We start from the raw sequence: 25,387 nt of genomic DNA on the forward strand, positions 1-25,387 counted from the left end.
GCCAACGTATAGAAAACCCATAAGCGGGATTAATAACAATAAATAACAATGCTTTATCCATGGCCTTCTATGTTTACAGGTACAGCTGCTGCCTCTTGCCGCTCTGATTCCAGGAACGGGTTAAGACTTCCTTTATCTGTCTTGGCACGTTGCAAACCACCCTGTGGTCATGGGATGAAGGGTGTTATATAAATTTATTCATAATACTAATTTGAAGGGCTTTTTGCCAGCCCAGTCGTTGCATTTTAAGCTACTCCCCCTTCCGGAGTCCACACTGCCTTTTCTTTGCCTCATGCCATGTTCCAGCGGGCGCCGAGAGTTTATTTTAACGGTTCAGCCGGCTGCTTTTATTCTTGAGCCCCATAACCGGCCCGCTGGAAATCTTGTACTGGCAAAGAGTGAGGGCAATCAGTCTTTTTAATCAACGAATCCACAAGGAGGAGGATTTGGGAAACGCAGAGTTGTTCTGGGACAACAGCAAACTTCCTGCTCCGGGCCCTTAAGATTACAGTGGTATCTCGGTTTTCGAACGTCTTGGAAGTCGAACGTTTCGGCTTTTGAACGCCATAAACCCGGAAGCAAATGCTTCGGTTTTCAAACATGCCTTGGAAGTCGAACATGACACACGGCTTCCGTTGAGTGCAAGATCTGGAGGCTTAGCTGTCGGCTATTGAGTTTTCGGTTTTCAAACGTTTCGGAACTTGAACGGTCTTCCGGAACAGATTATGTTCCAAAACTGAGGTACCACTGTATACATATCTTTAATTTTTTGCATTCACGTTCCACTTTCTTTCCTCTGAGGAGCTCAAGACGGCGTACGTGCTTCTTCCCGCTCCTCGTTCTATCCCCACAACAGCCCTGTGAGGTGGTTAGGCTGAGAGGCAGCGACTTGCCCTAGGCCACGCCCAGTGAGTGTCATGACCCAAGTGGGTGGACGAGTCGAACCCAGGACTGTCCCAGGTCCTGGTCCAAAACTCTAACCACTATACCACTCTGCTGTCGTTCAGCGTGAGCTCGCTGTGCATGGGATGTAGCGCACAAACACACACACAGTTGGGCCCTGCATTCCACTTTCCTGTTTATAGCAGCTCCTTGATTCTCTGTTCCTTATCAAAGCCTCTCCCAAGTGACTTGGCTGTTCCCCAGTTTGTTCTTCCAGGTGACTCGAGCACCCTCAGCTCAGCTCCTTGACTTCAAGCATCGCCCAAGGAGGATCTTGGCATCCTGGCGTCGCCCGTTCTGTCTCAGTCCCCTTGGTGCAGCGGCCCGGAGACCCTTTTCTCCCCAGGCGGGCACCAAGAGGGGTGGGTCTCTGCTATAGCTTCATTCCCTGCAGTCTGGATCAGAATGGGCCTTTGGCTTGATTTCTCCACAGGGCTCTTCTCATGTCGTACCTCCACTATCCGTGGCAGTATACCCTTTAATGTCAGTTTTGGGGATTCCCAAGTTGCTGCTCTGCTCAGAGGGTTTCTTTTGGGGTTCCTTGTTGGCTGCTGTGAGACGAGGAGTCTGGACTAGACGGTGCCCCTGGGCCTGATCCAGCAAGCTCATATTATATATATATAATTTTTTTTTAAAGGTAAAGGTAAAGGGACCCCTGACCATTAGGTCCAGTCGTGACCGACTCTGGGGTTGCGCACTCATCTCGCTCTATGGGCCAAGGGAGCCGGCGTTTGTCTGCAGACAGCTTCCAGGTCATGTGGCCAGCAGGACTAAGCTGCTTCTGGTGAACCAGAGCAGCACATGGAAACACCGTTTACCTTTCTGCCAGAACGGTACCTATTTATCTACTTGCACTTTGACATGCTTTCGAACTGCTAGGTTAGAAGGAGCAGGGACCGAGCAACGGGAGCTCACCCGGTTGCGGAGATTTGAACCGCCGACCTTCTGATTGGCAAGTCCTAGGCTCTGTGGTTTAACCCACAGCGCCACCCGCGTCCCTATTTTTTTTTTTTACTAACCACCAAAACACAAACGGTGAAACCCCCCAGGCGGCTGATACATTGGGTATACAATATTCAATAATATACATATTCAATAATAACATATTCAAATTAACCATATGTACACTTCTATATACCTTAACGGGGACCCGGGTGGCGCTGTGGGTAAAACCTCAGCGCCTAGGACTTGCCGATCGTATGGTCGGCGGTTCGAATCCCCGCGGCGGGGTGAGCTCCCGTCGTTCGGTCCTAGCTCCTGCCCACCTAGCAGTTCGAAAGCACTCTTAAGTGCAAGTAGATAAATAGGTACCGCTTTATAGCGGGAAGGTAAACGGCGTTTCCGTGTGCTGCGCTGGTGCTGGCTCGCCAGAGCAGCTTCGTCACGCTGGCCACGTGACCCGGAAGTGTCTCCGGACAGTGCTGGCCCCCAGCCTCTTAAGCGAGATGGGCGAGCAACCCCAGAGTCGGTCACGACTGGGCCGTACGGGCAGGGGTACCTTTACCTTTACCTTTTATATACCTTAACACTCCTCCTTCCACAAGGTTTATTTAACTTTCAACATTTTAATTGCCCCAAATTGTTCAAACCTACTCAAATAATTCAATATGTTCCCAAACCAATCCACTTCTTTCTCACTGACCTTAAACCCTTTCATTCTATGTATCTTCACAGTTAGGTATTCTAAAATTATAATATTATTCAGTTTTTTCCTCCATTGGTTCACCTCTAGCTCTTCTGCATTTTTCCAGTTACTCCCAGCAAGCTCTTATTATATCGAACCACTATCAAAAGCAGTATACCTCTAAACACCAGTTGCTGTGATGCATGATAAGAAGCTATGTAATTTGATATACCTAAACGTTAACCCATCATGTCTGCTCTGATTAATTTGAAGTATTATTACTGTATATATACAATTGGCAGATATTGGATGGGAAGCCCACTTTTTTGTTGTTTTGGGTTTTCCTGTTTTGCCCTTAACTTAGCTCTTTTTGTTTTTAATTTTTTCTGAAGTCCTCTACCCTGGACTGATGAGGACATACACAGAGAGATGACAGGTGGGTGATGAGGGGCTCTGTGTGGGAGACAGGGGAAAGAAACAGGAATTCCCAGGTGAGAGCTGGGAATGTCTGCTTTTCTGTACAGCGGTACCTTGGTTTTCAAACGTCTCCGTTTCGGAACTCAAATGCTGTAAACCCAGAAGTAAATGCTTCCATTTTCGAACGTCTCTCAGAAGTCAAACTATTTCCGCTGCGTGTATATGTTATTTTTCCTCAATTTTCTCTATTAAATTTTCCGACTGCCCTTTGTGCCTTGGTTTTTGGAACTCGAATGGTCTTCCAGAACGGATTATGTTTGAAAACCGAGGTACCACTGTATATGGAAAAAGGATATGGCACAATTGTGATGAGAGGGTTTTTATATCTTTTTTTCCTTCTCTCTCTTCCCTTTTGGTTTTTGGTTTTTTCTCTTATTTTGGCTTTTCTGTATCTCTCTCTCTCTCTCTCTCTCTCTCTCTCTCTCGATTAGATTGGCTTTTATTGTATGATATGTTGAAAACTTTCAATAAAATATTGAAACGCCAGTTGCTGGGATTCACAAGTTTGGAGATATGCTCAGTCCTTGCTTGGGGCATCTTTGAGAAGAGGACATTGGGCTATATGGATCACTGACTGGATCCAGCAGGATCTTCTGAGGTTCTTCGATGTCTCTCATCTTCCCATTGAGGCATCGAAAGAGAAGGACTCATCATATCCAGGGGCAGTCTACCTCTAAGTCCCAGTCCCTGGAAAGCGCAGGAGGGGAGACTTTGCTCTTGTGTTCGAATCCTGCTTGCGGGTTTCCCATTGTGGGCATAATAATAATAATAATAATAATAATAATAATAATAATAATAATTTATTATTTGTACCCAGCCCATCTGGCTGGGTTTCCTCAACCACTCTGGGCGGCTTCCACAGAGACCAAAAATACACTGAAATGTCACACATTAAAAACTTCCCTGAACAGGGCTGCCTTCAGATGTCTTCTGAATGTCAGGTAGTTGTTTGTCGCTTTGACATCTGATGGGAGGGCGTTCCACAGGGCGGGCGCCACTACCGAGAAGGCACTCTGTCTGGTTCCTTGTAGCTTTGCTTCTCGCAATGAGGGAACCACCAGAAGGCCCTTGGCGCTGGACCTCAGTGTCCGGGCAGAACGATGGAGGTGGAGACGCTCCTTCAGGTATACTGGGCCGAGGCCCTTTAGGGCTTTAAAGGTCAACACCAACACTTTGAATTGTGCTCGGAAACGTACTGGGAGCCAATGTAGGTCTTTCAAGACCGATGTTATGTGGTCTCGGCGGCCCCCCTCAGTCACCAGTCTAGCTGCCGCATTCTGGATTAGTTGTAGTTTCCGGGTCACCTTCAAAGGTAGCCCCACGTAGAGTGCATTGCAGTAGTCCAAGCGGGAGATAACTAGAGCATGCACCACTCTGGTGAGACAGTCTGTGAGCAGGTAGGGTCTCAGCCTACGTACCAGATGGAGCTGATAAACAGCTGCCCTGGACACAGAACTGAGCTGTGCCTCTATGGACAGCTGTGAGTCCAAAATGACTCCCAGGCTGTGCACCCAGTGGCGTAGCGTGGGTTGTCAGCACCCGGGGCAAGGCAAGTAATTTGCGCCCCCTAACCCATGGATTTGCGCCCCCTAACCCGTGGATTTGCGCCCCCTAACCCATGGATTTGCCCTAACCCCAGATGTTGCGCCCGGTGCGGCCCGTCCCCCCTGCACCCCCCACGCTACGCCACTGTGTGCACCTGGTCATTCAGGGGCACAGTTACCCCATTCAGGATCAGGGAGTCCTCCACACCCATCCGTCTCCTGTCCCCCAAGAACAGTACTTCTGTCTTGTCAGGATTCAACCTCAATCCATTCACCGCCATCCATCCAAAGGCAGAAGGCCTTTGGGCTCAATCCACCCTCAGGGCTCTTCCAACAGTTGGGAATGTTCCATCTGGGCCTGGTTACCATCTTTGCTCTGGAACAAAAAAGTGGTCCCTTTGGTTGCGAACGGGATTCGTTCCGGAGGCCCGTTCGCAACATGAAAAGAGCGCAACCTGCAGCGGTGCGTCTGCACACGTGCGGGTTGCGATTCGCCACGTCTGCACATGAACGTGACGTCAATTTGCGCTTCTGCGCATGCGTGAGCAGCGAAACCCAGAAGTAACCCTTTCCGGTATTTGCGGGTCGCTGTGGGACGTAACCTGAAAGAACGTAACATGAAGTGGCCGTAGCATGAGGTATGACTGTACAGGTCAGGGGTGGGGGTTGTGGGGCACACACACTCTTGCGCCACCAAATTCTGCCCCCTTGTGGAGGATCTCTAGCTTAGGGCCCCACTCTCTTGGGGGTCCCAAAAAAATTTAAAGGGAAAAAAACTGGATGTACATTTCCTAAATTAAAGATAAAAAACCAAATAAAATCTACATAACAGCAACAGTGTTTTGTGTTGTGTACGCTCCTATGATATAAGTAATGGGCCCCGCCTGCTAGCCTGCTCCCTAAAATATCACTGGTTTTCTCATTTCTATATATAGGGTGCCTACATTCTGCTATTTATAATTATTAGTAGTTTGCATCATAGATTGACACCTATTATTATTTCATGTTATAGCAAGTTTAAAGAGACTAGATTATGAGTCTTTGTAAATTGCGTTTATAAAGGAACTTTTGTTATTGCCAAATGCCAGTGTGTTTGCATTATTAAGTTTGTTATGAATAAAAAAATCATTTTAAGTTAGAGCTTAATAATTAATTCACTATTGATATACTTCTTAATTGTATTTCACTATTGATATACTTCTTAATTGTTATTTCAGTTCAACAAATACTTTGTTAAATACATATTTTGTTATGTGCAAATGGCTATAGGTCCATAAATTACCGTATAGCTTATATTCAACACAAAAAAACCAGTGACAATTTGTTGTTGACCAAGGACAGCTGGACATATAAAGGGCCCCATTGCCTTCAGTAGCTTAGGGCCTCATCAAACCTAAATCCAGCCCTGTTGGGGTGGCAGAGGAGGCCAAGTTGCAGAGGATCTGCAACTTGGCTAGAACGGCAGGTGGTGGCAACCCTTCCTTGGGACGGATCCTGGTAGGGGAGAGAGAAAGTGGGTGCTCCATGCTCAAGATGAGAGCAGCACCCTTCTTCCACCTAACCGCTCCGCTTTCCCTGCTCTCAGGTGGCTCACGCGTCCAAGCGGTCGGATGAGTCCTCCTTCCCTGAAGACACAGAATCGGAGGCCGTGCGCCAGCGCTGGAGGAAATACGCGGAGCTTTCTGACGATGAGGATCTGCTAGCGGACGAGGCGTCCGGAGGTGAGGGTTGGGCTGGGGAAATTTCCGCCTCTTCCAAAGCACCACGTTTGGCTATGCGAAGGACGTACGGTGGAGCTTGCCGCAACGTCCGAATCTTGTTTTCGCAAAAGCTGCGTGTCTGAAGATTCAGGGCAGACAAAAGAACGTCCTTCACAGAGTGCAGAGTTCACCTGTGGAACTCCCTCCCACAAAAGGCAATGACAGCCGCCACCTTGAACGGCTTTAAAAGAGGATTGGACAGATTCGTGGAGGAGGAGGAGGCTCTTGGTGTATTTAAATTTCATTTTCACTGGAGAAATAAATTGAAGGAGATAAAAAACAGGAAAAGTGCATTCCAAATGTCATTATATTTATCCAAAAAGCAATCTGTTCATATAGCACAAGAAATATCTTCTATCATATTTTCTATCTATTGATCAAAGTGGGGCGGGCATAGTATTATCTTTCCAATGGATCAATATCAGTCTTTTGGCAAAAGTAAGAGTACGAAGAGTCCATCTCTGTTGACCCACTGTCAAACCGCACATAGAGTGTGGTTTAGGATAATATTATCATCTGACAATTTTAACTCACCCCCCATTAGTATTTATACATCCTAATACTTTTCTCCTTGTTTAATTGCTTTTTTAATAATGATAATCTTGGAGCTGAAGAACCCCATAGGCATTTCTTTAATAATGAGCTTCTTTTCTGGGAATATGGATGGTGATTCCTCTTGGAATATAATATGGGAGTAATATTCATTTAGTCTTCCCCAAAGGGTAAGGTTTAATGACTCCCACCTGTCAATGTCTAAGGAAACCTCTTTGATTATTTTGTTCCTATTACCTGGTACTAACTGGATTATATCCTTCGGAATTAAAATACCTAAGTACTGAACAAATAATAAGAATAAGAATAAGAATTTATTTATACCCCGCCCATCTGGCTGGGTTTCCCCAGCCACTCTAGGTGGCACCCAACAGAATAATGCAGAACTGATATTTCTTAAATGAATGTGTTAGCACCTTTTCGCCCATTGGCACCAGTTCTGATTTAACCCAGTTTATAATAGAGTAGTCAGAAATTTGACCAAAAGTATTTATTGTTTGCAACAGCCTTTGGATACCAGTATGAGGTTTTGTGATAAACAAAAGTGTATCATCTGCAAATGAAACCCATTGATATTCAACTGAGTTGTGAACTGCTCTGTAGATCTCGCTATGTTGTCTAATAGCACAGGCCAAGGGTTCGAGGCAGAACTTCGAATATTTCCTCGGAAGGGGGTGGACTCTCCATCTCTGAAGACGGTTCAGAGACTTCAGCTAGTGCAGAATTCAGCGGCCAAGTTGCTCACCGGAGCAAGACGGTTTGAGCACATTACACCCATCCTGGTCCGAGTGCACTGGCTACCAATTAGTTTCCGGACCCAATTCAAAATGCTGGTTTCCGCCTATAAAGCCTTAAACGGCTCAGGACCACAATATCTCAAGGACTGCCTCTTTCCATATGAACCTACCTGGACCCTGAGATCATCCTCTTAGGCCCTCCTTTGTGCGCCTCCTCCTTGAGAGGTCCAGAAGGTGGCAACATGAGAATGGGGCCTTCTCTGCAGTGGTTCCCCGTCTGTGGAATGCCCTCCCTAGGGAAGTTCACCTGGTGCCGTCATTACACACCTTTAGATGCCAGGCAAAAATGTACCTTTTTAACCAGGCCTTTGGTTCATCTGTTTGACATCCTATATCGTTTTAAACGGTGGCTCTTTTCTGGGGGAGGTGTTATTGGGTTGTTGTTTTTATCATTTTATTATTATTATTATTATTATTATTATTATTATTATTATTATTATTATTATTTATACACCGCCCATCTGGCTGCGTTTCCCCAGCCACTCTGGGCAGCTTTCAACAGAATATTTAAATACAATAATCTATTAAACTTTAAAAGCTTCCCTAAACAGGGCTGCCTTCAGATGTCTTCTAAAAGTCAGATAGTTGTTTATTTCCTTGACATCTGATGGGAGGGCGTTCCACAGGGCGGGTGCCACTACCGAGAAGGCCCTCTGCCTGGTTCCCTGTAGCTTTGCTTCTCGCAGTGAGGGAACCGCCGGGAGGCCCTTGGCGCTGGACCTCAGTGTCCAGGTAGAACGACATGGGTGGAGACGTTCCTTCAGGTATACTGAGCCGAGGCTGTTTAGGACTTTAAAGGTCAGCACCAACACTTTTATTCTGCTATGTCTTGTGATCTTTTCCGTGAACTGCCCTGAGACCTCCAGGTATAGGATGGTATATAAACAACAACAACAACAATTCTACTGCAATTCCTGCATTGCCGAGGGTTGAGCTAGATGAACCGCAGGGGTCCCTTCCAACTATGCAATGCTACGACTCTATGCTGGCTCAGGTGACACTCACGTCGTGGTTCTTGCTTTCCCTTGCAGATGGGTATGGAAGTGGCGAGAACGGCAGCGGAACAGTCTCCCCCGACAAGCCTCTCCCCACCATCGAGCCTCTCTTCCCCACAGGTAAGAGCCCAGTTGGGTCTGGGTCTAGTGGTGGGGTACAAGACGTCTCCGGATTCAATCCCCAAAGTCCCCCGTCCAGAGGAAACTCCAGCTGTAGAGCTGGCCTCACCCTGGGGTGCAGCTGCTTGCAGGAAGTCCTGAGCTGGGTGTAACAGGGCTCCCAACACCTTCATATATGGGTGGGCAGGACGGGGGAGAAATTTGCAATTGTCCCTCAACCAAATTGGCAAGTCCTGGACGTACGTGTGGGTCAGAGTGCAGATATCAGTTGGATTTCAAATGTCAGAATGCGGGTAAAGGTAAAGCTAAAGTAAAGGGACCCCTGACCATTAGGTCCAGACGTGGCCGACTCTGGGGTTGCGGCGCTCATCTCGCTTTATTGGCCGAGGGAGCCGGCGTACAGCTTCCGGGTCATGTGGCCAGCAGGACTAAGCCGCTTCTGGCAAACCAGAGCAGCGCACGGAAACGCTGTTTACCTTCCCGCCGGAGCGGTACCTATTTATCTACTTGCACTTTGGCGTGCTTTCGAACTGCTAGGTTGGCAGGAGCAGGGAGCGAGCAACGGGAGCTCACCCCATCACGGGGATTCGAACCGCCGACCTTCTGATCGGCAAGTCCTAGACTCTGTGGTTTAACCCACAGCACCACCCGCGTCCCTTTTTAACCAGAATGCGGTTATCGGTCATAAAAAAAAAACCTGGACGGTTAAGCCCAGTCAAAGGCCACTATGGGGTTGCGGCGCTTATATCGCTTTCAGGCCAAGGGAGCCGGCGTTTGGCCACAGACAGCTTTCCGGGTCATGTGACCAGCATGAGTAAACTGCTTCTGGCGCAATGGAACACCGTGACAAGTGCCAGAGCGCACAGAAACACTGTTTACTTTCCCACCGCAGTGGTACCTATTTATCTACTTGCACTTTGCTTTCGAACTACTAGGTTGGCAGGAGCTGGGGCAGAGCGACGGGAGCTCACCCTGTTGTGTGGATTCGAACTGCCGACCTTCTGATCGGCAAGCCCAAGCGGCTCAGTGGTTTAGACCACAGGACAACCTCAGAAGGTGGTGGACTTGGAGATTTTTAAACAGAGGTTGGGTGACTATCAGGAATTCTTCCGCTGTGATTCCTGCTGAGCTAGAGGACCCTGTAGTCCTCTGATGGAGATTTTAGCTCCTAAATAATACAAACAAAAGTCCCCATTTTACGGGGGAAATGTAGAATAAAAAGGTTGCGTCTAACAAAGCTCTTAAGTTACCATCGCCTACTGGGGAGTTGCGGCATGAGAGAATGAATATTGCAGGTTGCGGGTGACTTTGTTCAGGTTGCACAATCTGTCACGCGCTGAGGTTCTACCGGTGCAACTTGCCTTTGGATTTGGTGCAGTGTTCAAATCCACAGTGAAATTGTGCTCAAATTGTGCTTGCTCGTTTCCCATGAGGGAAATACAAAACATTAAACAAAGCCACAAAAGCTTGCGAAATGAACTTATAATGTCTAGTTTCAATAGATTTTTCAAATGCTTAACTCAGTCTATTAAATAAGTTCATGAAGATACCAACAAAAGGTAAGTTTGATGATATTCACAATACCGAGAGATGCTAGTAGAGTTGTAAGGTAAAGGTAAAGGGACCCCTGACCATTAGGTCCAGTCGTGACCGACTCTGGAAACGCCATTTACCTTCCCGCCGGAGCGGTACCTATTTATCTACTTGCACTTTGATGTGCTTTCGAACTGCTAGGTTGGCAGGAGCAGGGACCGAGCAACGGGAGCTCACCCCGTCGCGGGCATTCGAACTGCCGACCTTCTGATAGGCAAGCCCTAGGCTCTGTGGTTTAACTCACAGCGCCACCCGCGTCCCCAGTAGAGTTGTAGATAGTTGTTAATGAAGTTGTAGACAATGAAGTTGTAGACAACAGGGTGTCAGCATTTTACACCTGTTTCGCCCTGGCAGTCCAAGTAATCAAGAGGCCGCTATTCGCCCCCGACGGGGCCCTTTAACTGGGGCTTGCAGGTAGCACACTACCAAGATAGTTTTCCAGGCTTCTTCAGTAGTCTAATCTCAAAGTCTTTATATGTATATTGATATTCAGTCTTATAGAGAATACTCTTTCTTGGCTTAAGCTTAAGAGACTGATTTGCTTACTTGGACTGCCAGGGTGAAACACGTGCAAAACGCCGGAACCCTGTCGTTTACAACTTCATTGTCTACAACTTTATTAACATCTATCTACAACTCTACTATAGGGATGCAGGTGGCGCTGGGGGTTAAACCTCAGAGCCTAGGACTTGCTGCTCATAAGGTTGGCGGTTCGAATCCCCGCAACGGGGTGAACTCCCGTTGCTCGGTCCCTGCTACTGCCAACCTAGCAGTTCGAAAGCACGTCAAAGTGCAAGTAGATAAATAAGCACCGCTCCGGCGGGAAGGTAAACGGCGTTTCCGTGCGCTGCTCTGGTTTGCCAGAAGCGGCTTAGTCATGCTGGCCACATGACCCGGAAGCTGTACACCGGCTCCCTCGGCCAATAAAGCGAGATGAGCGCCTCAACCCCAGAGTCGGTCACGACTGGACCTAATGGTCAGGGTTCCCTTTACCTTTACCTTTACAACTCTACTAGCATCTCTCGGTATTGTGAATATCGAACTTACCTTTTGTTAGTATCTTCATGAACTGACTGAGTTAAGCATTTGAAAAATCTATTGAAACCAGACATTATAAGTTCATTTTAGGCTGGGTCGTTCGCTTTGTTTAATGTTTTGTATTTTTCTCGGAAGGTTGATAAAGTGTGTATAATTGTTCTGTGTACATTAATTGCCAACGTGTTGCATGAGTCGCACTTCTTCTGTCAGCAGCACAGATTGCATTTTTCTAGCAGGTTTCCCATAAGGGGCAACTGGGAGCCACTGGGAGAAGGGGATGCTGAACTGGACGGGCCACTGGTCTCATCCACCAGGACTCTTCTTCCGTTTTTCTTCGTCTCCCGATGCCTCTCGCCCACCAGACCTTGCTCCTGGGCTCCCATTTGGGGCATCTGGTCTGTGCTGGCAACCGGCAAGAGCCTGCGGCATGCCCGGTCGTGCCACGGAGGGCGTCTGGTTCCGGATTCCTGCCTGAGCCGTGGGCAGGAGAGGCCTGGGGCGGTTTCCAGAGCCACTGGCGAGATGAGTCCCTGCCGGCCCCATCCCATTCCCGACCCAAGAGGCCCATCCAACTGTGGGGGAGGCTTTTTGGAAAGGCGGAGGCCTGTCTTGTCTGCAGCGTCTCGGCAGGAGAAGTCGCCTCCGGCCCCTTCAACTATCCAGAGCATCTGTGCTCATTTCCAGCTTCCCGGTTCCTTTATTTATTGCCGTTCTATCCTACCTTTGCCTCCGACATGGCCTCTCCCCCCCCCATTTCACCCCCACAGCAACCCTGTGAGGTAGGTTAGACTGAGAGGCAGGAATTGGTCAATGGCTGAGTTGGGGGGGGGATTTGAACCTTGGTCTCCCAGGTCCTGGTCCGACACTCTAACCACTATGCCATACTGCCTCTCAGTGCGGGAGTTGGAAGCTTGGGAGAGAAGGAACAGAATCCACCTTTATCTGTCCCTGAACCTTTTTTTTTTAAAGGACAACCAACCAGGAATAGGCCAGATTCTGCCTTCTAGCTTAGGTCGGCTCAGGGCATGTGTCGGCCCCTCTGCTTAGAAGCAAGGCTGAGAGTGCTGAGATTATTTGCCAAAAGACTGCAAGGCCCTGGGTTCAATTTCTGGCAGCATCTCCCCGTAAGGATGCAAATACCTGAAACCGCAGAGTGCTGCTGCCAGCCAGTGTTGATGTTATTGAGCTCAATGCGGTGTATGTTTGACTTGGCATAAGGCAGCTAAGGTGGGGGGGCATGGGCTTCCCCTCTTTATTCCCCCTGCAGAGGTGTTGGGGTGCAGGGCCCCCCAACACAAATGGCCATGTCCTAATTGATATAGAGGTGTGCATTTGGAGTGACTTTCAGAGGGGAAAACAAACACTGGCTGCATACACATCATGGATTTAAAGCGCACACACACATACACAAAGAAGAAATCTGGGAATAGTAGTTTCTTGTGGGTGCTGGGAACTGTAGCACTCTTGGTGGGGGCCAAACTACATTTCCCAGGGAGGAATGTGCTTTAAATTTGTTGGGGCGCATCCGGTCACATTCTTCTCGAAGCAGACCCACTGAAACGAATGAACCCAAGTCCTGCATGCTCGTGAGCTTCAGTGGGTCTACTCTGAGTAGGGCTGGCATTGGCGACAACCCTCCCCCGTACACCAGCTACACCACTTGCTGCCAGAGATGTTTTGCGTGCAAGTCGATGGGGCCCTCTTGCAAACAAGGCAGCAGCTGTTGCGTGCGTGTTTGTGTTTTTTATCCCGTAAGCAGAGCTTTTAGAAGAGAAAACAAATTACTTTTAAAAAGCCGAGGGGGGAAAGAGAGAGAGAGAGAGGTCTAGATCCCTGCTTGCAAAAGCGGGCTGGGTGTGTAAAGTTTATGTTGGGTGCAGTCCCTCCTCTGCTGCCTGGGCCTGCTGCAGAATTTGGGTCTCTGCACATGCATGTATTTTTATTTTAAGCCGCTCCGCTCCTTTTGACATCTTGGTTGGGGGAAAACCCCAGACCATCTCTGCTCCCTGGGAGGCATTCCAAGGGGAGGCGGGATCTGGTGGGGCGAGTCCTTGGAAGTTTGGGGCTATGGCCCTGTATCTGGGATCCAAGGGGGTTGCCAAGATGGGGGGGGGGGTTTGAAGGCGGGGAGGGGGATAGATCCGGTGGGTGGGTGGGGGGCGTTGGAAGCACAAACCTCTGCACACACGCCCATGCTGTTTCATGTTCCCTTCCCCATACAGCCCTCAGACACACCCACAGACCTGCAAACCTGCGTCAGAATTCAGAGGAAATTCAAAACAATGCGCAGAGCTCATTTCCACCCAGATGTTCTATGCTGAACCATGCTTATACTTCGCCTGCAATTGTAAACACCTCTGGTCTGGTTGGCTTTGGGGAGGTGGGGGCACAACTGTTTCTGATGTCATCATCCATTTTGGGAGAGCATCACTGCGGGTGTGGAGGACCACAGCTCTCCTGGTAGGCAAACTAAGGCCCGGGGGCTGGATCCGGCCCAGTCACCTTCTAAATCCAGCCCGTGGACAGTCCAGGAATCTGTGTGTTTTTGCATGAGTAGAATGTGTCCTTTTATTTAAAATGCATCTCTGGGTTATTTGTGGGGCCTGCCTGGTGTTTTTACATGAGTGGAACGTGTGCTTTTATTTAAAAGGCATCTCTGGAGGCGGTTGGAGGATGGATGGCGGCTAACAGATTGAGGTTGAATCCTGACAAGACAGAAGTACTGTTTTTGGGGGACAGGAGGCAGGCGGGTGTGAAGGACTCCCTGGTCCTGAATGGGGTGCCCCTGAAGGACCAGGTGCGCAGCCTGGGAGTTATTCTGGACTCACAGCTGTCCATGGAGGCGCAGGTTAATTCTGTGTCCAGGGCGGCTGTCTACCAGCTCCATCTGGTACGCAGGCTGAGACCCTACCTGCCCGCAGACTGTCTCACCAGAGTGGTGCAAGCTCTAGTTATCTCCCGCTTAGACTACTGCAATGCGCTCTAAGTGGGGCTACCTTTGAAGGTGACCCGGAAACTGCAACTAATCCAGAATGTGGCAGCTAGACTGGTGACTGGGAGCGGCTGCCGAGACCATATAACACCGGTCTTGAAAGAACTACACTGGCCCGCCCGTTTCCGAGCACAATTCAAAGTCTTGGTGCTGACCTTTAAAGCCCTAAACGGCCTCGGTCCAGTATACCTGAAGGAGCGTCTCCACCCCCATTGTTCTGCCCGGACACTGAGATCCAGCGCCGAGGGCCTTCTGGCGGTTCCCTCATTGCGAGAAGCCAAGTTACAGGGAACCAGGCAGAGGGCCTTCTCGGTAGTGGCACCCGCCCTGTGGAACGCCCTCCCACCAGATGTCAAAGAGGAAAAAAACCACCAAACTTTTAGAAGACATCTGAAGGCAGCCCTGTTTAGGGAAGCTTTTAATGTTTAATAGGTTATTATATTTTAGTGTTTTATTGGAAGCCGCCCAGAGTGGCTGGATGGGCGGGGTATAAATAAATTATTATTATTATTATTATTATTATTATTATTATTATTATTATTATTTGTGTGGCATAGGAATGCGTTCATTATTTCCCTCAAAAAAAATATAGTCTGGCCCCCCACAAGGTCTGAGGGACAGTAGACCGGCCCCCTGCTGAAAAAGTTTGCTGAACCCTGTCCTGGCTGAACAGATGGGGCAATGGAGGCGTTTCACATGGGTGGGGGGAGGCAGGAGGGCTGCAGGGAGGGGGTTGTGAGGGGTGTGCCTGGGAGGACATTGAGGTGAGGGTTGTTGTTGGGGAGCATAGCAGTGTGCGCACCAATGCTTCGTCCTTTCGTCTTGGGCCCCTTTCCTGCCTCATATGTCTACTTCCTTCCCTCCTATTGATGGTTGACCATTCAGCACTCAATAGCCAAACTTTCCTGCCCTTTCTACCTTCCTCAGTGGGTTAGAGCATGGTGCTGATGATGCCAAGGTTGCAGGATCAGTCCGCATCTGGGACAGCTGCATATTTCAGCATTTCAGGACTAGATGACCATGTTTTAAGGGGGAAAATCCTGCTCTTTTTCCCTTATCGGGTATCCAAGAGCCCGTATAGAGTCCTTAAGTGTCCTTAAGTCCTTAAGAGTCCCTATCGGTAGGAGAAAATAACAGAGGCCAACCAGAGAGCATTGAGAAGCAAAGTGGCTAGTAAGCCTGATCTATATCAAACTGTTGCAACAGGGTCCCCACTCACCACATGCAGGAGGCAGAAAGAACCCAGAACAATGGTGCATAAACCCTTATAGACTTTTGAAATTGCCCACCCTGGAGCCCAAGGTAAAAGTAAAGGGATCCCTGACCATTAGGTCCAGTCCTGGCCGACTCTGGGGTTGCAGCGCTCATCTCGCTTTATTGGCCGAGGGAGCCGGCGTATGTGGCCAGCATGACTAAGCCGCTTCTGGCAAACCAGAGCAGCGCACGGAAACGCCGTTTACCTTCCCATCGGAGCGGCACCTATTTATCTACTTGCACTTTGATGTGCTTTTGAACTGCTAAGTTGGCAGGAGCTAGGACCAGAGTTCATCTGGTCGCGGGGATTCGAATCACCGACCTTCTGATCGGCAAGCCCTAGGCTGTGTGGTTTAACCCACAGCGCCACCCGCGTCCAATTAAACCCTTATATAGACTTTTGAAATTGCCCACCCTGGAGCCCAAGACCACTCCCCCAAAACATCATACATACATCACAGAAGGGGGTGGTCTACAGCAGAAATACATCACAAGAGGCTGTCTCCAGCAGAAAACCTGTTTGCCAGGATATCTGTTAATGGTCACTGATCGCTTTACCTGAGCAGCCTGGCCTTTCCTTAGAGATGGTAAATACTTTAAATTCCTAAATCCTGGTCACAGGCTCACCGTATTCACACACAAATACGCCCTTAAGACAGGTAAGCAAAAGACGATAGATATGGCTTTCCCATTTCCTTCCTCCCTATAGAGAAATATTTGAGGACCATTTGGGAGAGTCAAAATGACTTCAGGATGGGTCTCCTGTACTATTTCAGGCACGTGGTTTATATACAGTGGTACCTCAGGTTAAGTATTTAATTCGTTCCGGAGGTCCGTACTTAACCTGAAACTGTTCTTAACCTGAAGCACCACTTTAGCTAATGGGGCCTCCTGCTGCTGCCGTGCCGCCGGAGCCCGATTTCTGTTCTCAGCCTGAAGCAAAGTTCTTAACCTGAGGTAATATTTCTGGGTTAGTGGAGTCTGTAACCTGAAGCGTATGTAACCTGAAGCGTATGTAACCCGAGGTACCACTGTACTTATGTGTGTGTTTGCCTTGTAAATTTATGAACATATGATTTATATATTTGAGATTTATAAATTCTTACAACATCCCTTAGGGTCCCTTCCAACTCTACAGTTCTATTATTCCTTCCTCAGCTGTCTCAATAACCAAACCTCTCCATCCTTCCTTCCAAATTTCTGTGTCCTTCCTTTTCTGTTACTCTTAGCCAGGCACTAGAATTTTCAATAACAAAACTGGTTTCTCCTCTGCTCTCCTCTCCTCCTTCTCTTCTCTTTTCTTTTCTTCTCTTCTCTGCAGACCTTCCATCTCCTCCTCCTGTTGGGCTCCCTCCCCCTGCAAGCATGACCGGTGCAGAGACCCCTGAGGACGACTCTCTGCTCAGTAAGTGGCTAGTCCCTAACCCACTGTTATAGAAAAAACCTGCTCCTTTCCCCTTATGGGGTATCCAAGAGTCTGTATAGAGTCCTTCAGTGTGTTCTCTATTGGTGGGAGAAAATAACAGAGGCCAGCCAGAGAATATTGTGAAGCAAAGCAGCTAGTAAGCCTGATCTTTATTCAACTGTTGCAACAGGGTCTTCACTCACCACACGCAGGAGGGAGGAGGGACCCAGAACAATGGTGTGCAAGCCCCTATATAGACTTTTGAAATTGCCCACCTCGTAGCCAGAGACCCCCCCCCCAAAAAAAACATCATACATGCATCACAGAAAGGGGTGGTCTACAGCAGAAATACATCACAAGAGGCAGTCTCCAGCAGAAATCCTGTTTGCTAGGATACCTGATAATGGTCACTGATTGCTTTACCTGGGCAGCCTGACCATTCTTTTGTGATGGTAAATACCTGAATTCCTGAATTCAGGTCACAGGCTCCCCCTATTCATACACAAATACGCCCTTAAGACAGGTAAGCAGAAGTCAATGGCGAGGATTTCCCATTTCCTTCCTCCTTGCAGATTTGAGGACAATTTGGGAGAGTCAAAATGGCTTGAGTATTGTTCTCCTGTACTATTTCAGACACGTGGTTTATATACTTATGTATGTGTTTGCCTTGTACATTTATGAAGGTTTATTTTGTATTTGGGACCTTAGAATTCTTATAACACCACCCAGCCTGCATGTGAAGAAAGCCAGAGGCTATGCTGCCAGGGGGGGGCTGAGTTGGGGTGCCCTGCTGTGCCCCCCCAAAGCCATTGTTATGGTCAAAAGAAAGCTGGTTTTTTGGTGGTGATGGGCATGGAATAATTAGCCGTCTGCTGGAAATTGTCTGGCGCAGAGGCAGGGAGAGGGGTGTCGTGGAGCGAGGGCAATGTTGCTCAGTGGTTAGAGCGCCTGCTTTGCAGGTTCAGCTCAGGGCGGCATCGCCAGGTAGTGCTGGAAATCTCCCTGCAGAGCTGCTGTCAGTCAGAGTCAACCTTATTGAGCTAGGTGGACCGATGGTCTGACTCGGTCGACGAAGACAGCTTCCCGTGATTCTGTCCGAGAACAAGTTGGGTGCCCGGGAATTTTTGGGTGGGCGTTTAATGTGATGATCCCATGGGCGATCTCTCTACCCCTGGACTTTTGCAATGAGGGAAGGGGAGGCTTGGCCAGCCAAACTGACTCAGCCAACAGGAAGAAGCCCGCAGACCTCTCTCTCTCTCTCTTTTATTGTTCTCCTTTTGCGACTCAAAGCGATTTTCCAGCTCACCCGCCCCAGGGAGCGAGAGAGGCGAGGCACTGAGCGCAGGGCTCCTTAAAAGGAATCAAGGACTTGGGGCTGATTTTTACACGACTGGAGCAACTGCAGCCGCGGGGGGGGGGGGGTGACAGTTGCCAAGGCTGGCCAGGCCTCTACAGGGTGCAGGCGGAGAAATCTGCCTGGATATTTGCCTGGGTTTCTCTGGTGCTCTGCTCCACCACCCCCACCCTGCCTCCTTTGCCAGGCCTCTTCCCTCTCTTTAAGAGCCTGGTGGCCGGATCAGGCCAAAAAACCTCATCTGGCCTAAGCGTCTGGTTCGCACCGTGGCCAAACAGATACTCCAACGGGCAGCAGCCCCAGGGTGCAGCAGCAGCACCCTCCTCGCTTGTGAGTCACAAGGATTTGGAGGTAGACTGCGCCTGCATCTGGAGGCTCCATCGGTTGAGCGTAGCTGGTCGCTACTCCCAGTGAAGCTAAGGAGCGGCGAAGGGCCTGGTGGATCAGGCCAGTGTGTCCCATCTAGTCCACAGAGTCCTGCTCTCACAGTGGCCAACCAGATGCCCGTTTTGGGAAGCCCGCAAGCAGGACCCGGGTGCGAAAGAAGCTGGAATCCCTGTGATTCCCAGAAACCGGCATTCTGAAGTATTACTGCTCCTGATTGTGGAGCCAAGATGGCTTCTCCTCACAAGCCCACATCTGGCTCCCCAGATGTGCCCCAGGCCATCTCCCAGGCCTTGGCCCAAACGAGTGGGGCTGTGGCAGGAGATTCAGCCTTGACATTGCTCCTGGCGCAGCAGGCTTGCCCCAGGCCGCTGCCTCATCCCTTGCCCTGTTCAGAGGGGGCCACAACCCCAAAATGCTTTTTGTCTCTGAGAGCCAGTGTTGCATAGTGGTTTCAGCTTTGGTCTTGGGTTCAAATCCCTCCACTCGGCCAGGAAGTTCACTGGGTGTGACCTTGGGGGCCAGCGGCCCTGCCTCACAGCCTGACCTACCTCACAGGGCTGTTGTGGGGATTGAAATGCAGAAGGGGGAGAACAGTGGGATATGAATGCCGTGAAACAAAAAGAGATAAAGGCTGCCTGCCTATTCTCCGACAACGGATGTGCCCCAGCAGAGAGGGAACTGCACTCTGCATGCGCTCAGAGGAAGCACATTTCTCTGCTGTTTTGCTCCCACCTTCCAGAGCTGAGTTTCCAGCACTTAAAATAATAATAATAATAATAATAATAATAATAATAATAATAATAATACAGTGGTACCTTGGGTTACATACGCTTCAGGTTACATATGCTTCAGGTTACAGACTCCACTAACCCGGAAATAGTACCTTGGGTTAAGAACTTTGCTTCAGGATGAGAACAGAAATTGTGCTCCAGCGGCGCGGCGGCAGCAGGAGGCCCAATTAGCTAAAGTGGTGCTTCAGGTTAAGAACAGTTTCAGGTTAAGAACAGACCTCTGGAACAAATTAAGTACATAACCAGAGGTACCACTGTAATAATAATAATAATAAATTTTATTTATACCCCACCCTCCCCAGCCGAAGCCAGGCTCAGAGCAGCTAACAACAATAAAAGTAACACAGCATTCTAAAATCAATTCATTCTAAAATCAATTCAAAATCGAATTAATGTCAACTGTTGGGCTAGAATTCTGTGAGGATTACCGAAGGAGGGGGTCAGACTGTGCCCTGGCCAAAGGCCTGGTGGAACAGCTCTGTCTTGCAGGCCCTGCGGAAAGATGTCAAGTCCTGCAGGGCCCTGGTCTCTTGTGACAGAGAGTTCCACCAGATCGGGGCCACAGCCCCAAAAGCCCTGAGCTTCAAGGGGCTGAATTAATCCTTGGGGTGATGCTAACCCCGGAGGCAACAATCTGGGTCAACCCCCAAATGTCGCAGAGCCTGGCAGGAAAGATTTGCATGTTGCTGTGGCAAGGAAGAGATTAAGGCAAGGGTTTTTTTTGGGGGGGGTGTGTGTGAGAGAGAACTACCCCATACCATTTCCTCCACCCAAACATGCATGCCCCTTAAGAAAAAAATACTGTTAGGGCATTAGAAAGGGCTGTTTGAATCCATGGGCATGGCACATTCTTTGGGGGTGACTCGGCAAGGCAGGGAGGAGCGGGCAGCTCTTGCCAGGTCATGGGGGCACAGTGGCACATGGGGCATCTGAATGGGGCCTTTGTATGGGTCGGACAACGGGTACCCCTGTTTGCCCGGGCTGCATGGGAGTGGGATACAGGCACCCTGGCATCCCTGCCTTGGGTTGCTGTCCTGGGAGTTGGAGAAGGAGGCCTAATGCAATTCTGGGCTGCATCCACAGAAGTCTAGTGTCCAGATCAAGGGAAGTAATACCGTATTGGCCCGGATATAAGCCGCACCCACAAATAAGCTAAAAATTCAAGGGAGGGGGAGAGGGAAAAAAGACAATACCCAAATATAAGCCGTTCCCTTAAAATTCCGCAGACATTCACACCCGTAAATGACAAACGTAGAAGAAAATCCTACAGCGATATCGTAAAAGCCCATTTTTGTAAGGTCGCAAATTTAAGCTGTGCTTTAGCTTTTCACGGTCGGAATTTGGTGGGGGGGAGTGCGGCTTATATTCAGGCCGATACGGTATTACCACTCTATTCTGCCTTGGTCAGACCACACCTGGAATACTGTGTCCAGTTCTGGGCACCACAATTTAAGAAGGATGTTGACACGCTGGAAGGTGCGCAGAGGAGGGCAACCAAGATGATGAAGGGTCTGGAAATCAAGCCTGATGAGGAACGATTGAGGGAGTTGGGTTTACTTTAGCCTTGGGAAAAGGAGACTTGAGAGGAGAGGGGGATAGCCATCTTCAGATATCTCAAGGCCTGTCCCATGGAAGAAAGAGCAAGCTTATTTTCTCCTGCTCGAGTCATAGGACTCGAACCCGTGACTTTCAAGTTACAAGACAGGAGATTCTGACTAAACATCAGGGAGAGCTTTCTGACAGTAAGAGATTATTGACTCCCTTGGGAACTGGTGGACTCTCTTCCTTCGGAGGTTTTAAAGCAGAGGTTGGATGGTCACCTGACATGGATGCTGTAGCTGAAATTCCTGCATTGCAGGAGGTTGGACTAGATGACCCTAGGGTCTTTTCCAAATATACTATTCTGCGATTAAGGGGGACTTTGCCCCTCTGATGCTTCTGCAGCCAGTCTCACCCTAGATCACCTAGCAATGGTTGTTGGCCAGAGAAGCAGGCACAAATCCAGGCAAAAAGGGTGTTTTCGCCCCACTCTGTTCAAGGCTGTGGGTCTGACTACTGCCCTGATGGAGGTGTTGGGTTGCACTCTGAGCTAGAAAGGCAGCATGGCATGTCAGATTAAGATCTGGGAGAGACCAGGGTTCAAATCCCACAACTCAACCATGAAGCTCCCTGGGTGATGTCAGGCCACCGTTACTTATCTTTCAGCCTAATCTACCTCACAGGACTGTTGTGAGAAAAAAACAGGGAGAGGGAGAACCATGTAGGCCGCTTTGAGCTCACTGGAGGAAAAAAGTGGGACTGAAATATAGTGAATAAATAAATAATAAATAGATTACTGCATTGCAGGGGTTTGCACTAGATGACGCTTAGGGTCCTCTTCTAAATCTGTGATTATTCTACAATCCCCTGCTCTTTGTCCTACCCCAGGGCTGCTGTGCAGCCAGACACAAGACCATCCAAGCAGTGTCCTATCCCCCCATTGAAAAAGTGCAGTTAAGGGCCCCAGTTAACTGGAGTTAAGATTATCATGTCTCCAGAGCGGGGCCTTTTCTGCAGTGGCTCCATGGCGATGAAACACACTCCGCTAAGAAACAGGCCTCTGATCTCCCCAGATCTCCTGCTGCAGGCGGTGAAAATGTGTGTTTGGGGACAAGCAGACAACTTTGCATAGCTTTCAATGCACCGTTTAACACAATTGTAATTTAATTTGCATTTGTGTGTCTCTGTGTGTTTTAAAGGTGGCTTAGAAATATTGCAGACAAGTAAATGAGTACATTTTAAAATTAGCCAAACAGCCTTGCGATGAGCTAGCGGGTCTGGGAGCCCATCTCAGTTCCAGATGCAGCAGAATCAGCCCTCTTTCTTCTTCCCTTGAAAAGTCAAACACCTTGAATTCTGCAGAGGCTGGAAGCCAAGGGGCCAGTGATTCCCTGGCAGTGATTCCTGCATTGCAGCGGGTTGGGCTAGATGACCCTTGGATCCCTCTTCTAAATCTGTGAATCTACGATTCCCTGCTCTTTGCTCTTTTTGCCGTATAACTCTGTCCTGCCTCAGGGCTGCTGTGCAGCCAGACACAAGACCAGCCTGGCGGTATCCTATCTCCCCATTCAGAAAGTGCAGTTAAGGGCCCCAGTTAACTGCCTCAGATGAAAGGGAGCAGCCAAGCAGAGCTGCCTCTCGCCCCCCTTTCCGTTTCCCTGCAGGGAAAGCGCCTGATGCAGACGCGGCTCTCGCTGCAGAGGCACCTGGAGCGCCGAAAACGTTGCTGTCGCATACCCTTCCGTCGCTTGGCCTGCCTCGCAGCTGCGCCTGGGAGCTGCCGCTAGCCAATGCTCCTGGCAGGCAGCCTGTGTGAAATCTGGGGGTGGCGAGGCTGATATCCAGGGCCTTTTTGTCTCTCTTTCCCTCCCCTTCATGGACTTCCACCTCATCTCCCCATCTTGGAAGGAAGGAGGGGGTCTGCCGAGGCCTTGCATGCCTGTGTGGGAGCAGGGAGGCATGTCTCATGAAAGCTATCGCCTGGGTGGGGTGGCATATTTGGTGCCTTTCATTTCACACACACACACACACACACACACACACACACACACACTCTGGCAAGAGTTCCCTTGCGCTACAGTTAGGGCTTTGAAATCCTTCGCACTCGCATCTCCAGCAGCTTCCATTTTGCAGGAAGTCGGCGACATGTTCATTGTCTTCCATAAACACGGTTTTAACAGTGAGTCTGTAAGTGACTGTGGAGGCCAATTCTGGATCCACACGTCCTTCCACAGTGGGGACATAGGTTTCCAGGCTGGAGTTGATCAGGTGAAGGTTTTCCAAGTGTGCCTTCCTATTGCTCACATTTATCCCTTGCGTCCTGAGCATAGCTGTCAACCTTCCCTTTTTTTGCGGGAAATTCCCTTATTCCAGCGCCGTTTCCCACTGCTTCCCGCTGCTATCCCAGATTGTTAGATATCCCGTAGACTGTCCCCGGGACAGGTGAGGCTGCTGACCCCTTATTTTCAAGGCTGCTGATCCCTTATTTTCAAATCTGAAAGTTGACAGCTATGGTCCTGAGTTCGAGAGTCTTCAAAGCCCATGACACCTTTGGTAAACGCTGTTCTCCAATTGGAGCGCTCGCAGGCTGGTGTTTCCTGGTTGTCGGCATTTATACTACATTTTTAAAGATTTGCCTTGAGAGAGTCTCTGTGAACAAGGCCATCATTTGCCTTCACTGCCCCCTCTACCTCCATCATTGGGCTTCACTGTCTCTGATGCTGCCTTGCAGATAGGAAACTTTTGACACACACAAGAATTCTCATTAGTATCTGTGGTCATGAGTGTTTAGGCAAGAGAAGGAATTCTTCTGTATTAAGTCGCTAATGGGACCAACAATCTCCTAACTATCTCCTTTCCATCATCTCTCCCCTCTAGTCTATTTCCGGGCCCTGATGAATTTCACAAAGTCCATCGACTACAGCTCCCGCCTGGATGATGTCAACTCGGAGGAGTTCCAGGATGTCTCCAAAGCAGTGGTGGACACGGTAAGGCCTGATTCTGTCCCATTTCCACAAAGGAGCTGTCCCAAGGGGACAGAGATCATGACCGTTTGGACAGTCTTATCCTCCTCTGATTTTTATACCCCTATGCGTTTGGATCAAAATAAGCACCTACTCCCATAAGATTCCCTTGAACTCAGTGTTTTAACATCTGCTAGGGTATCCCTGTTCTATGTTCCACCCTCCCTAGATTTAAGATGTTAATGTATCAGGAGCGGGGCCTTTTCTGCAGTGGCTCCATGGTGATGAAACGCACACGCCTCTGATCTCTCCAGATCTCCTGTTGTAGGCAGTGAAAATGTATGTTTGGGGACAAGCAGACAGCTTTGCATAGCTTTCAATGCAACGTTTAACACAGGCTTCCTCAACCCAGTCCCTCCAGATGTTTTGAGACTACAATTCCCATCATCCCTAATCACTGGTCCTGCTAGCTAGGGATCATGGGGGTTGCAGGCTTAAAACAGCGGTTCTCAACCTGTGGGTCCCCAGATGTTGTTGGACTACAACTCCCATCAACCCTGAGCTCTGGCCTTGCTAGCTAGGGGTGATGGGAGTTGTAGTTCAACAACATCTGGGGACACACACATTTGAGAAAGGCTGGCTTAAAACATCTGGAGGGCCGAGGTTGAGGAAGCCTGGTTTAACACAGTTGTAATTTAATTTGCTTTGTATATTTTGTGTGTGTGTGTGTGTGTGTGTGTGTGTTTTAAAGGTGGCTTAGAAATATTGCAGATAAGTAAATGAGTAGATTTAAAAATTAGCCACAACAGTCTTGCCATGAGCTAGCGGGTCTGGGGACCCTTCTCAGTACCAGATGCAGCAGAATCGGCCCTCTTCCTTATCCCCCGAAAGGTCAGAGCAGCAAACACTTTGAATGGTTCTCCCCTGGCAGTGATTCCTGCATTTCAGGGGATTCGACTAAGCGACCATTTGGGCCCCTTCCAACTCTGCAATTCTACGAGGCTGATGCAATTTTCTCTCCGCAGCTGGAGTCTGAATACTACAAGATCCCCGGAGAGCAGGTGGTTAGCGTGGTCTTCATCAAGTGAGTCCAGGGGTTGGTTTCCATGTCCAGGGTGCCACGGAGGCAGGATTTAACCCCCGCCTGTATTGTTTTCTTTTAAGGAGCTTGCATTGCAGGCAGAAGCTCTTAACCGGGTGATGTGAGATGGTGGGAGCAAGCAGAGTGTAGGAGAAAGACCAAGAAGCCCCACCAAGAAT

At 49.1% G+C, this 25,387-nt stretch overlaps 1 protein-coding gene across 19 annotated transcripts in view; it reads left to right on the forward strand.

Annotated features, from left to right (window-relative positions):
- Positions 1-25,387, forward strand: part of HSPG2 (heparan sulfate proteoglycan 2) — a 209,775-nt gene that overhangs the window by 44,162 nt on the left and 140,226 nt on the right. For 15 of the 19 annotated variants that reach the window (XM_083629123.1, XM_083629139.1, XM_083629134.1 and 12 more), the window contains exons 2-6: positions 6,173-6,308; positions 8,728-8,811; positions 17,010-17,093; positions 24,042-24,151; positions 25,153-25,211. In XM_083629123.1, coding sequence (XP_083485249.1) covers positions 6,173-6,308; positions 8,728-8,811; positions 17,010-17,093; positions 24,042-24,151; positions 25,153-25,211 — 473 coding nt within the window. The remainder of the gene's footprint in view (positions 1-6,172; positions 6,309-8,727; positions 8,812-17,009; positions 17,094-24,041; positions 24,152-25,152; positions 25,212-25,387) is intronic. The other 4 variants (XM_083629125.1, XM_083629129.1, XM_083629131.1 and 1 more) reach the window with 1 other exon arrangement.

The sequence above is a fragment of the Podarcis filfolensis genome (assembly GCF_964270895.1).
Source record: "Podarcis filfolensis genome assembly, chromosome: 8".
In the NCBI taxonomy this organism is placed as follows: domain Eukaryota; kingdom Metazoa; phylum Chordata; class Lepidosauria; order Squamata; family Lacertidae; genus Podarcis; species Podarcis filfolensis.